The 12,923-nt window shown below is 38.3% G+C and overlaps 1 protein-coding gene across 1 annotated transcript; it reads right to left on the bottom strand.

Annotated features, from left to right (window-relative positions):
* Positions 1-12,710: 12,710 nt before the first annotated feature.
* Positions 12,711-12,923, bottom strand: LOC124083712 (ATP synthase subunit ATP5MPL, mitochondrial-like). The gene has a single exon (XM_046430457.2). It carries the CDS (start codon positions 12,903-12,905, stop codon positions 12,723-12,725), a length of 183 nt encoding a protein of 60 aa, XP_046286413.1. The 5' UTR covers positions 12,906-12,923; the 3' UTR covers positions 12,711-12,722.

Below are 12,923 nucleotides of genomic sequence, written 5' to 3'. Positions count from 1 at the left end.
GATTCACATTTCTCTAATTGCTAGAGAGGTTCAGTTCCTTAGCCTTTTATTGCTTGGGCTGTTTTTTTTGTGTGTGTGTGTGTGTGTGTGTGTTTTGTCACTCTTGCCTTCTGTTGTCCCACGAATCTTATTCTTCAGATTTGGGGAGAAAAGAACTTGGAAAGAAGTTGGCAGTGAGTAGCTGGGGTCTGTTGCAACATGGGAGGGCACAGCCCGCCACCTAGATCTGTAACATGCTGCTGGATAGCAGCGGAGAAGAACCTGGCCTTACCACCTGTGACCCTGGGAATGGTTGCCGATAGGCCTACTGTGACCAGCTGCCCACACAACAAGTGTCTTTCTCTGTTGAAGAGGCCTCCAGCTTTCAAAGATCTCACCTACCAGCAGAAGCAGAGATTGGAGTTTTGTCTCAAACTCCAGTTTCATTACTACAGTCTCAAAAGCAATGGAACCAGTTGACCCGGGATGGAAACTTCTAAAACTATGAGCCAAAATTATCCTCTTATCTTTTTTTTTTAGTTTTATTGATTTTATTTTTTTTAAATATATGACAGCGGAATGCACTACAATTCTTATTACACATATAGAGTACAATTTTTCATATATTTGCATATAGAGTATGTTTATGCCAATTTATGCCTTTATACATGTACTTTGTGGTTTTTTTGCATTACAATTCTTATTACACATATATACCACAATTTTTCATATCTCTGTTTATATATAAAGTGTGTTGACACCCATTTCGAGTCTTCATACATGTACTTTGGATAATGATGTCCATCACATTCCACTGTCCTTGCTAATCCCCTGCCCTCTCCCTTTTCCTCACACCCCTCTTCCCTATCTGCTCCCTCTCCCTACCCCACTATGAGTCAGTCTCCTTATATCAGAGAAAACATTGGGCATTTGTTTTTGGGGGATTGGCTAACTTCACTTAGCATCATCTTCTCCAATGCCATCCATTTACCTGCAAATGCTATGATTTTATTCTCTTTTAATGCTGAGTAAAATTCCATTGTGTATGTATGCCACATTTTTTTTATCCATTCATCCATTGAAGGGCATCTAGGTTGACTCCACAGATTAGCTACTGTGAATTGTGCTGCTATAAACATTGATGTGGCTGTAGTATGCTGTTTTTAAGTCCTTTGGGTATAGTCCGAGGAGAGGGTCAAATGGTGGTTCCATTCCCAGTTTTCCAAGGAATCTCCATATTGATTTCCATATTTGCTATACCAATTTGCAGTCCCACCAGCAATGTATGAGTGTACCTTTTTCCCCACATCCTCGCCAACACTTATAGTTGTTTATCTTCATAATAGCTGCCATTCTGACAGGAGTGAGATGATATCTTAGAGTAGTTTTGATTTGCATTTCTCTGATTGCTAGAGATGATGAGCATTTTTTCATATATTTGTTGATTGATTGTATATCCTCTTCTGAGAAATGCCTGTTCAGTTCCTTGGCCCATTTGTTGATTGGGTTATTTGTTTTTTCAGTGCTTAGCTTTTTGAGTTCTTTATATACCCTAGAGATTAGTGCTTTATCTGATGTGTGAGGGGTAAAAATTTGCTCCCAGGATGTAGGCTCTCTGTTCACCTCACAGATTGTTTCTTTTGCTGAGAAAAAACTTTTTAGTTTGATTCTATCCCATTTATTGATTCTTGGTTTTAATTCTTGTGCTATAGGAGTCTTATTAAGAAAGTTGGGGCCTAATCCCACATGATGAAGATTAGGGCCTACTTTTTCTTCTATTATGCACAGAGTCTCTGGTTTAATTCCTAGATCCTTGAGTTAAGTTTTGTGCATGGTGAGAGATAGGGGTTTAATTTCATTTTGTTGCATATGGATTTCCAGTTTTACCAGCACCATTTGTTGAAGATGCTATCTTTTGTCCAGTGCATGGTTTTGGCAACTTTGTCTAATATAAGATAATTGTAATTTTGTGGGTTAGTCTCTGTGTCCTCTATTCTGTACCATTGGTCTACCCGTCTGTTTTGGTGCCAATACTATGCTGTTTTTGTTACTATTGCTCTGTAGTATAGTTTAAGGTCTACTATAGCTATGCCACCTGCTTCACTCTTCCTTCTAATGGTTGCTTTACCTATTTTGGGTCTCTTATTTTTACAGATGAATTTCATGACTGCTTTTTCTATTTCTATGAGGAATGCCATTGGGATTTTGATGGGAATTGCATTAAATCTGTATAGTGCTTTTGGTAGTATGGTCATTTTGATAATATTAATTCTGCCTATCCAAGAGCAAGGTAGATCTTTCCATATTCTAAGGTCTTCTTTGATTTCTTTCTGTAGGGTTCTGTAGTTTTCACTGTATAGATCTTTCACCTCTTTCATTAAGTTGATTCCCAAGTATCTTTTTTTTTTTTTTTTTTTTAGGTTATTGTGAATAGGGTAGTTTTCCTCCTTCTCAGAGGCTTTGTCACTGATATACAGAAATGCCTGTGATTTATGGGTGTTGATTTTATATCCTGCTACTTTGCTGAATTCATTTACTAGTTCTAGAAGTTTTCTGGTGTAGTTTTTTGGGTCTTCTACATAGACTAGAATTATATCTTCAGCAAATAGTGCTAATTTAAGTTCTTCTTTTCCTATATATATATATAATCCTTTTGTCTTTTGAAGTTGATTATCTCAGGTATTTTTGCTACAGTAGAAAAAAATAACAGTATGCATTTGAGTCCATTTTTTTTTTTTTGCTCAGTGTTAACATTTCTGTGATTCATTTATGCTATTGTATGTATCAGTAGTTCATCCACCAGCATATAAATGTATTATAGTTTATTTGTTTGAAACTTGTTTTTGGATAGTGATGCTATTCCCAGTATGCTTTCTTGTGGGGACTGTCTGTGCATTGGGGATGTTTAGCAGTATCTCTGGTTTCTACCTACTAAATGCTAGTGCATGTCCTCAAATTGTGACAACCCAAACTACTTCCAGCTACTGCTGACTGTCCCCTGAGTAACAGACTACGCGCCACATCCCCAATTAAGAAGGACTGATGTAGAATTTATCCTAACAATACATCCATTTCAATAGTTAATGATCTTCTCTGAGTTCTCTAGACTTCAGCTGACACAAGAATGGATTGGAAATCTTTGAATTGCTGAAGAATATTGACTAGAATCACCTGATGACACAAACACAGATTAAATTAAAATTAGAACATGCTTCACAGGGGCAGTCCAGGGAGGAGAAAAATAGTAATTCACTTTGTTAATGTCAATTTAGTGTTGAATCATTTCAATCAATGATTTATTATGTTCTTTTCATTTTAAAATAACACGCCATAGTTCCCCAAAGAGAGATCTTAATCCTTTAAAAATCCAGTAAACTTCTTTATAATTGTTAAAGTATCATTTTTTATAGGCCCTAAAGTGATACATGCAAAACAGGCATTCTATTTTCCCTTAATTGACCTTAATTTCTATCATATGCCCTATTTCCTTGATGGTAGAAAACTAAATCTAGTTATTTACAGGTGAACTTAGCTTTTATAATGCTTTCTTGTTCACTTCAAGATTAAAACCATCTCACTTCTGAAGTTTACTTTTCTCTCTTCTTCAGGGTGTTAGTCCTGTTTCCAGTGTAATTTTTGAAAGGATGGAGATATGGGATTGAGGATGGTCAGGTAGGAAGTTGGTCATGGCAGTTGTCATTCTTTCAAAATCTACTTCCTTAAATCTCTGAGATTATAAAAGTCTCATGCTTGCATTTGGGTTGAGAATTCAAGTCCCTTTCACCCTCAGCCATGTCTTCCAAGTAAATTCTAAGCCTTGTTTGTGGAAGCAAGGAAAGTTTATTTGTCCACTTCTGAGGTAGGGTCAGAGCTGTCATCAGAGCCTTTTTGTCCCTTGATGTCACACAGAATCACATCTAAATACTGGCCCAATATCATTATTATTTAGAGATCCATACTACAATGTCTGCCCTGATGCTGGAGTACCAAGTTAACGCACTATATCTAAAGCACCAAACTCTCCTTCAACTTTTCTTCCCAGGCTACACACCTAGGGATAGGGTTATTTTCTAGTTATCATTGCATATGCACATAAGCCTTTTGCTGCTACTCCATGAATTCTTTGCATCCTACTCAAAAGGCTCTTACCTGCTGGGTATTGGAGCTTGCATGGGGAGAAGCACGTGACTTATTTCTGCGAGCACTCTTCCAATGTCTTTGCTGTCCTACAGCATTGCTTTTGAAGCTAATAGCAAAGAATATGTCATCCTTTTATTCTGTTCTACAGCAATGTTTCCTGAGTTAGAGAATGCCTCAGAAAGAATAGGGATGAGGGAATGGTCTTAGGGCCACAAGAAAATTACCATTTAAACAACAATTTAAAACAAATAAACACGTACTTCATCTTTTTGTTACTTGACATATGACACAGTTCTTCCTTTCTTTTTTTCCCCTAGAATTAATTAGATTCCAGATCTTAGTTTTATCACTTACATCCAGCTCTTCTTTTCCATTGCCATGGATACCTTCTTCTATGTGCATACCCAGCACTTCACAAAAGCCTGCCAGCTAGGCTGTGTCTCACTTTCTGTTTTGCATCCCACACACTGACTCCATATGAGTCCTACTAATAAGTAGTACAAAAGCCTTCAATGGAACCATATTGTCTCTGAGATAAGTTACACTGACATGCTCCATAATCAGACACCAACCTATTTTATAAAATTAATCTCCCATTTCTTCCATAAGATCCCTACTTTATTTGTGTAGAAGCAAGACCTGAGGGCTTACTATGTTGCAGGCATCATGCCAGATACTAGAGAATGAATGAAAGATTTCAGTCATTGTGACTCAAGGATTCTTTGTGATGAGAACAGTGATCCAAGGACCTAAAGAAACAGTGGGAGTTCTAATGACTTTGCTAGGTTTCATGCATCTGTATGCATTTTATAATTTGGTCAGGGCTGGTAAAAAGGGAACTCTGGAAATAGTTCTCAAGGGAGCTGAAGAAGGAGGTATTAAGAGAGAGGAGGAGGAGGACTGTGTTTCAGGCATGGTTGCCAGCATCAGTAAGCTATGGAGACAAACCATATTATGATACATGGAATAGTATTTGGTTTTTGTTTTGATGACTTAGCTAGCATGAACATTTTGTATTGGAGAATTCTCTGTTTCATTGAACAGAACCCATCTGCACTGCAGAAAGTTAAGATGCCAATGTGAAGCTAGGGCTTGACTTAGGTTCCATCCATCAGACTTTAAATTGAGGTTAGTGATTCCAAATGTCATGGACCACACTAAATTCATTCTGGTGCTCCTGGTGGTGGCAAAGGGCAGTACTATGTCCACCATCCAGTGAGTCAGCAGTACAAACTCAAGTTTTGGGGTTCAGAGGGAGGGGTGTTGGAGTTTCCACTGGGCAGGTTCTGTGGCTTGATTTGAGACATTATAGTTTTTAGATTTTACTGTATAATAAGTCATCCCAAAATGAAATGGCAATTTACAAAGGGTAGCTTTTAGACAAAATTTTAGACAGGCTACTTTTTGACAAGGTCTCAACCGAGGCTTATAAAAATTGTAGATTCTCAGTGCTTGTGATTTTGCCCCTGCCATCTCATTCCATGAATGTACATGCACATACACACACTGAATGACTTGAATAAACAACAACATGCTTTCCAGTTCAAGGCCACATCCACAGAGTAGAATGCCCTGGCCCCCTTTAGATGTCTGCCTGGGAAAGTTGAAGGTTGCCATGAGAATTACTGTTTTTTTTTTTTAACCCAAACCTGGTAATAGAGAGATGGGAGCTGAACTCCAGCTATTGCAACATGTTCCCTAAGAAACTTGCAAGTAAGGTCAATTCTTTCTCTCTCCCTTTGAGATGTAGATCTTCTACCACGTGTGGGAAGCCACCTCTGAGCTATTTGAGCGTCTTCTCTGGGCCTTGAGCCAAAGAGGTTTAGGTTGCAATCTATTGCAATCTATTTTGTGGCTCCTCCCACTGGATGGATTGTACAATGCAGTGACCTCTGGCTTTGTTCTGCTAGGGAGACCAATCTCATAGCTCCAGAGATAGGCTAACCAGTTGGAAACTGTACAGCCCACCTCCTACCTAATTTGGCAAAAGAGCATTCCATGGAAAAAACTTTGATGTTTCCCGCATATAAATAAAACAAACTCAGGCTCTTGCTCTCTCTTTCCAGTGCAGAAGCTTGACCCTTAAGGTTGAAGAGCTGCCCCATTCCCTCTTTCCAAAATTCCCTCTAGGCGAGACCTTGTGGAGAAGCTGCCTATCTGCTTTTTTGGTTTCATCCACAGAGCAGCCAGAAACAGGACTTCCTCTATTCCGCCATCTTGTAATCCCTCCCTCTTTCCAAAAGTACTTCCTGTGTCCTGTGGTTTCTTCACCATTTTCTCTTTCTTAGCTTTATTTTGCAGGTAGGTTACACGCAGAGGAAACTCAAATTCCATCACCAGCAGGAGTGTAGGGGAGAACCACCCATAACTGTCTTCTCAAGTATGTGAGAAAAGTTAATCTCTTTGAAATACAAATATTAAGAAAATAACTCCTGCTCACCTTTCCAGCCCTTTAGGTGACTTGCTCCAACTTATACCACTATGTCCTGTCCCGAAGACAAAATAAGTTTGCTTCTCCTTCATTTAAACAACAATTAACAAACTAAGTCTCTGCCCATTTCCGTCCCTTCCCTATTTCCTCATTATCCTTTTAAAAAGCTTAGTTATGTCTTCACAAATTGAAGTTGAGTTCATTTTGGTGCTGGACCTTCTTTCCCCTTGCCATGGTTATTATCTGAATAAGGTCTACCCTTTAAATCCATCTTTGACACATGACACCTCAGAGCTTTGTAGCGAGTTTAGCTCATGATTCTGTGGAAACAGCAATTTGAACTGCTTTTATCTGAGTAGCTCTGGGCTCATGTGTTTGAAATCAGCTGCTGGTCAGCAAGGCAGTTCTGTTTTTGTGGTTTGGGTGACTGTCAGCTGAGGTTTGGGAACAACTAAATTTCATATCCCTGTCAACCACCATGCCAGCCTGAGTTCTTTCAAAGGGCACCTGAACAGGGTTCCAAGAAGGAAAGTCTTCATGAAGACTGGAGAAATGATGCAGCTGTTTCTTCTGCTACTTTCTCTTGATCAAAGGAAGTTACAAGTCCACCCCAAATCAAAGAGTAAAAAAAAAAATGCACTCCACCTTTTGACAGAGGGGCTTTAAAGGCATGTTCCCATGGGATTGGTTATAGGAAGGGGAATAATGGCAGCCATATTCAAACTGTCTAAAAATGGTGTACTTGACTTTAGCCTCCTTTAATTGTTAATAAAATATTTTATGCTTACATTAGCCTAAGTTTTCTGTGACTTATAATTAAACAGCTTGCTGAATATTCTGAGTCATACACACATTCTCTTTCTCTCCTTTATTTATTTATTTATATATATTTTTTGTCTCTCTCTGTTCTTATAAAAATAACTTTACACAAAGTCTAGGGCAGTGCTGTACAATGGAAGTATAATAAATCACTAAAATAGTTTAAAATTTGTTGGTAGACCATATTATTAAAAGAAGACACAGGTGTATCAATGTTAATCATATATTCGATTCAACCCAATATAGAAGTATTACCATATCACCAAATCAGTATAAAAATTATTCACAAAATATGTTCTCTTTTCCCCTTACTTTTTGAAATGTTTTGCAGCTTACATTATTATCACCTCTCAATTTGGACTTGCACATTTTAAGTCCTCAGTAGCTTTATGTGACTACCCTTTCTAGAGCACTGTTTTGTCCAGAATGAGTTATTGCCAAGAACTAGAAAGCTGATTCACTAGTAAGCGTTACTGAAGAGATTCAGAGAAGAGACCCATCATGAACCAACTGTGAAATTTTGTACCAGGCACTGTTGAAAGCACTTTATATAACATCTTCATTTAGTTTTTTCTCATAGCCAAATCTCGAAAAACCTTTGAGTGAAGGTAGGTTATTTGAAAGATGTTCCAGGAAGCCAATTATGGATGCATTATTGAGCCAGTTATTTCTATGGGTAATTGGTGCTTGATTTTAATGGGGACCCCTCAGGAAATTATATATAATGGGCTTCAGAATTGTCCTTCCAAGGAACAGAAAACTGGGGCATTTATTCATTGACTCCTCTTCCCCATTGACTGAGGGTGCTCACGCTTCCATGTTTCTGGATTGTCCTGCATAACGCTGAGGAATCATATCTTCAGAATGAGTTCTGAGGCAGAAAAACTGAACAACAAGGCAGACATTTGGGTGATGTTTTGCCAGTATGCATGGAAATTTTCTGCCATCAGTTGGAATTGGAGTCATTGAAAGGCTAGGCTCATGGCAAAACTGCTGTTGTGTGTTCACTATACAACTGTCTTAGTCTTTGGGTTATTGTAAAAAAATGACATAAACTGGGTGGCTGATAAACAACAGAAACTTATTTCTTGCATGTTAGGGAGCTGGGAAATCCAAGATTAAGAGACCAATAGATTTAGTGTCCACTGAGGGCCCATTTCTTGACTCATAGAATAGTACCATCTAGTAGTGTCTTACATGGTAGCAGGGATATACCCTGGTCCCTGTGGTCCCTTAAAGAGCACTGTTTTCCTTTATGAGTGTTCTACCCTCATAACATAATCACCTCTTGATATACCCACTTCTCAGTACACATTGGGGATTAGGATTCATCATATTAATTTTAGGGGAACACAAATATTTAGACCATAACAATAATACCTGCTAAGTAGACGTTATTATTCCCAATTTAAAGAAGAAACTGAAGATCGGAAAACCTCCAATGCCTGTTCAAAGTGGTGTAATTCTCTTTCTATACACATGACTTGAAGTCCACAAAAGACATATTTCAAGCGATTTTTCTCCTTTGACAAAAACCTGCAGAGACTTTTTTTCTTTATTGCATATTACTTATTATTTGAGAAATTTATACAATTCCACAGTGTTCATTTTGCTTGAGCCATCTTTAACCAGAGTAACAAACATAAACCACAACATGGTCTTGTAAGAATGTGATAGTCTATTTTTTAAAAGGCACATTTGACACTGTGGTTGGTATCTAATAAATTTTGTAAACTCACTTATTTCCATCACTCACCACTGAATCTGTAGTGCAGATCTCATTTTCAAATCAATTATTACCACAACAGTTCCTTTATAAATGGATATCACAGACTGAACAGCTTCCAATATCTAAAATAGTGGTTTTACAGCATAGTATTGGCACCAAAATAGGCTAAGTAGACCAATGGTACAGAATAGAGGACACAGAGACTAACCCACAAATATACAACTATCTTATATTAGACAAAGGTGCCAAAAGCACGCACTGGAGAAAGGATAGCATCTTTAACAAATGGTGCTGGGAAAACTGGAAATCCATATGCAACAAAATGAAATTGAATCCGTATCTCTCACCATACACAAAAGTTTACTCAAAATGGATCAAGGATCTAGAGATTAAACCAGAGTCTCTGTGTCTAATAGAATTGGGAATAGTCAGGGATGAGGGAGGCAGGATAAAAGGAGCCTTTTCTGTTTCTCTATTTGCTTATTGTTTTATTTGAATTTTAAAATACATAAACATGTATTATGTGTAATTTATGCAACTAAATAATGTTAAAAGAAAATGCATGCATAGGCTATTGTTTCAGTTTTATCTCATGACTATTGCCTCTAATCTAACTTCCACGTCTAATTACATGTGGTAAGTATTCACTGGACATTCACAGAAGAAGGAAGGAATTCCTCAGAATTTCTCATGTTTTCATTAATTTCATTTTGCACTAGGTTTCTTGATGCTTACTCACAAAGTAAATTTTACTCTTAAATATGATTTATGCCAGTCAGACTCATTCCATGCTGTGAAGGTTATGATGCCTTAAAGGAAGATTTTTCAGAAATCACAATCATGAAAAGCTACGTGAAAAAAAAAAAAGAAGGAATCTTTTTGCAAAAAGAGGGAAACTCTGATTTTTAAAAATATTTCTTGGTACCTTACATGTTAATATGTATTTGAAACTACTTATATTATAAAAAATCATGGTACTCTTTTGGAGTTGTATTTGGGGTCCTGCTTGGCCATTTCATTTGCAGATACCTCTCATCCTCACTTTTGGCTGAAGTGGTGTGGCGTGACTGCCGCATTTTGACCGGCTAACCTCCTATTTTTAGGTCTGGTTCACTGAACCAAATAGTGAGACTTGATTCAAGTTGAGGCAATCAGCTTGCCTCTGTGGGTTTTATTTAAGACAAAGACGCAGCCATGTGATGATGGTCTCTGGAACTATGAGCTGAGAAGAAGAGCAGCCACTTTGGGGTTCTGTGCTTCATTTGGCAAGCAGAGGGACCCAAGGCATTGATGCAGAAACCCAGAGAGAAAATATGCACAAGTGAGAGGGTGTAGTGGCAGCCCCTTCTCCACAGAAAATCTTAATTAAGCTTCTTCAGAAATCTTCATCATAATTGATTTTAGGGCTATCAGCAAAAGAGTCTCTACAAAAGAGTTCAATGTAGGTAAACTTACTATTTTCACGTTTCTCTATTTTACTTGGCCACTGGCCTGGAAGAAATCAGTATTCCAGGTGCTGAACGCCCCTTTACTAGTTTTTCACAAACATTCATCCAGTATAGTAGTTTGTAGAAATGTGTTTGAAAATGCAAAATGTGATTTAAAAAACAAAAACAAAAACAAGACAGATCCTTTATTTAACAAGGCCTCTGGCCTTGAGCTGGAGCTTCACAGAGATGTCTACATTTCTAAGATAAAAGAAGTTACCAATTGGGCTCCATGGTAACAGCTGGCAGGGAGAGGAAAGAAAGGGAAGAAGAAGCTCTCCCCTTCTCAGGTGTTGTCCTTGAAGGGTTTCCCAGAACAGTGAAAGAAAAAGCTGCTTTTACTGAGTCCCTCCCCTTATATACTGGGTATAACATTTTGAAACTACCTGAACTGGAGGTTCAGGAGATTAATTGATTACAGCTGTACTATCTGAACTTGGCTGAAACCAAATAAAACTGTTTCCTGCTATCTTTGGACCTTGTCTGTCTGTTCCCTATAACAGGGGGAAGACTCAGAATTTTTTATTTATTTTAATTGCTTTCAGATTTAAATTTCCTGTGGTACCTGGCTCTACTTCCTGCCTTGGGTTATGAGGTAGTCTCAAATACTAGCTTACATAAGATAGATTGAATGAGTTGATTTTTGCAACTAAGAGAATATAAAAGAAAAAAAAGTATCATTTCTTAAACCATTGATGCCCATAAATTTTCTGTCCCCCCACCCTAGCCCCACCCCATGGAAGCACTAAAATCATCCTCTTAGGGAAAATTTTCTTTCTTTCTTGTTTTTACAAAATTGTGAGCATTCCCCATTTTGATAATTCCAACCCTGCTTAAATACAACTCAGTTTATCAGGGTCCATCCTTTTCTGGCTAAACATGCCCAGAAGAATATACAATCTTGCTGATTTGTCTCATTTTCAGTGCATTGCTACTAACTACAACCTGATGTTTAATCTGCCTGGTACCACACTGTGTTGCCCTTGGTCCAGCACCCAGCCATTGACTGTTTCCCTGTTTCTTCTCCTTCCATGGTGCCTCCTCCTGCCTCTTCACTCTTTACTGAAACCTTGCTTTCTATTTCACTTGGATGGCAGAAGATACCAAAAGATCCCTCCTGTCTGCTTCTGCCACCACAGCTACCCAGCTGCTTGATCTCTGCCCTCCTTTTCTGCTTTTCTTATTAGGATGACTCTCTACACCCTAGGCTCAAATCAACTCCCCCCATCTCCCTGCCCCTCCATATTCCAAAACATCACATCAGCAGTAGGACTCTGTTCTGTAAAATAATGCTTGGCCATTTTATGAGCTTATAAATGGTACTATTTTTGCTATCTTAAGGAGAACACATTTTTTCAGACTCCTTATCTCCCTGCAGTTACTGGATTATTTATCTGGTCCTGTGAAAAGTAACTCTTCTCAATATTATTCCTACTTGATATCTGTAATTTGCTTGTTTATGAATCAGGCATTCATTCTCACAGCTTTTACAAAACAGCACTTGTCAGATTGCTATTGACTTCCACATAGCTAAAACTGTGATGGATCATAGTTTTCATCTTACTTTAGCTGTTGGCAGCATTTGAAAGAGGACATCACTCTTCCCTTAAATACTTTCTTTACCCTAGGACACTAAACTCTTGGGTCTGTTTGTATTTTATTAGCCCCTCCTCTTTGGCTGCTTTGCCGGTCCCATTATATACAACTATCCTATAGGCACTGGCATTCCCCAGACTATGTCTCAAATCTCTCTTATTCAATTTCTACTAGTACAGTGGTTTTGAAGTATTATGTACATGTTAAGAAATCACAAATTCACTTCTTAATCCCAGACCTCTTCTAAATTCCAAGTGTCCTTCCCCAACCTCCTATCAAAATTCCATGACGGATGTTGGAGAGATGTCATAAGTCCCCAAGTGTTCAATGACCCTAGGATTTAAACCTTAGAATAACTCCTCCTCCTCCTCCTCCTCCTCCTTCTTTGGTGCATCTCACAGATCATTTATTCATGCCACATAGTAAGTGGTACTTATATAAGGTTATGGCAATGTTCTGTGTTCACAAAGCCTGCTTAGATTTACAGGCAGACCAACGATTCTTTACTCAAGCTAGCTGGCTAAGTACTCAAGCAAGCTGGCTAATGATGACCATGAGCAGGTGCGGGACTTGAACCTTTCCAAGCTTTACTTCTTTTATCAGCACTCCTGATTTTATAAGCAATGAAGCTCATCAATCCCATTTCTACCCAAATCTCTTGGTAAACCTGGGTATAGTAGGGCTTCAAGGGGACCCAGTAGTTTTTAATAATGGTTTGAAACATCTCGTCAGAACCAATAGC

This window comes from Marmota monax, unplaced genomic scaffold (genome assembly GCF_021218885.2).
Source record: "Marmota monax isolate L192 unplaced genomic scaffold, Marmota_monax_Labrador192_F-V1.1 WCK01_AAM20220418_F8-fsc00016, whole genome shotgun sequence".
In the NCBI taxonomy this organism is placed as follows: domain Eukaryota; kingdom Metazoa; phylum Chordata; class Mammalia; order Rodentia; family Sciuridae; genus Marmota; species Marmota monax.
The sequence above is the reverse complement of the archived record's forward strand: the minus strand, read 5'-3'. Positions and strand labels throughout refer to the sequence as shown.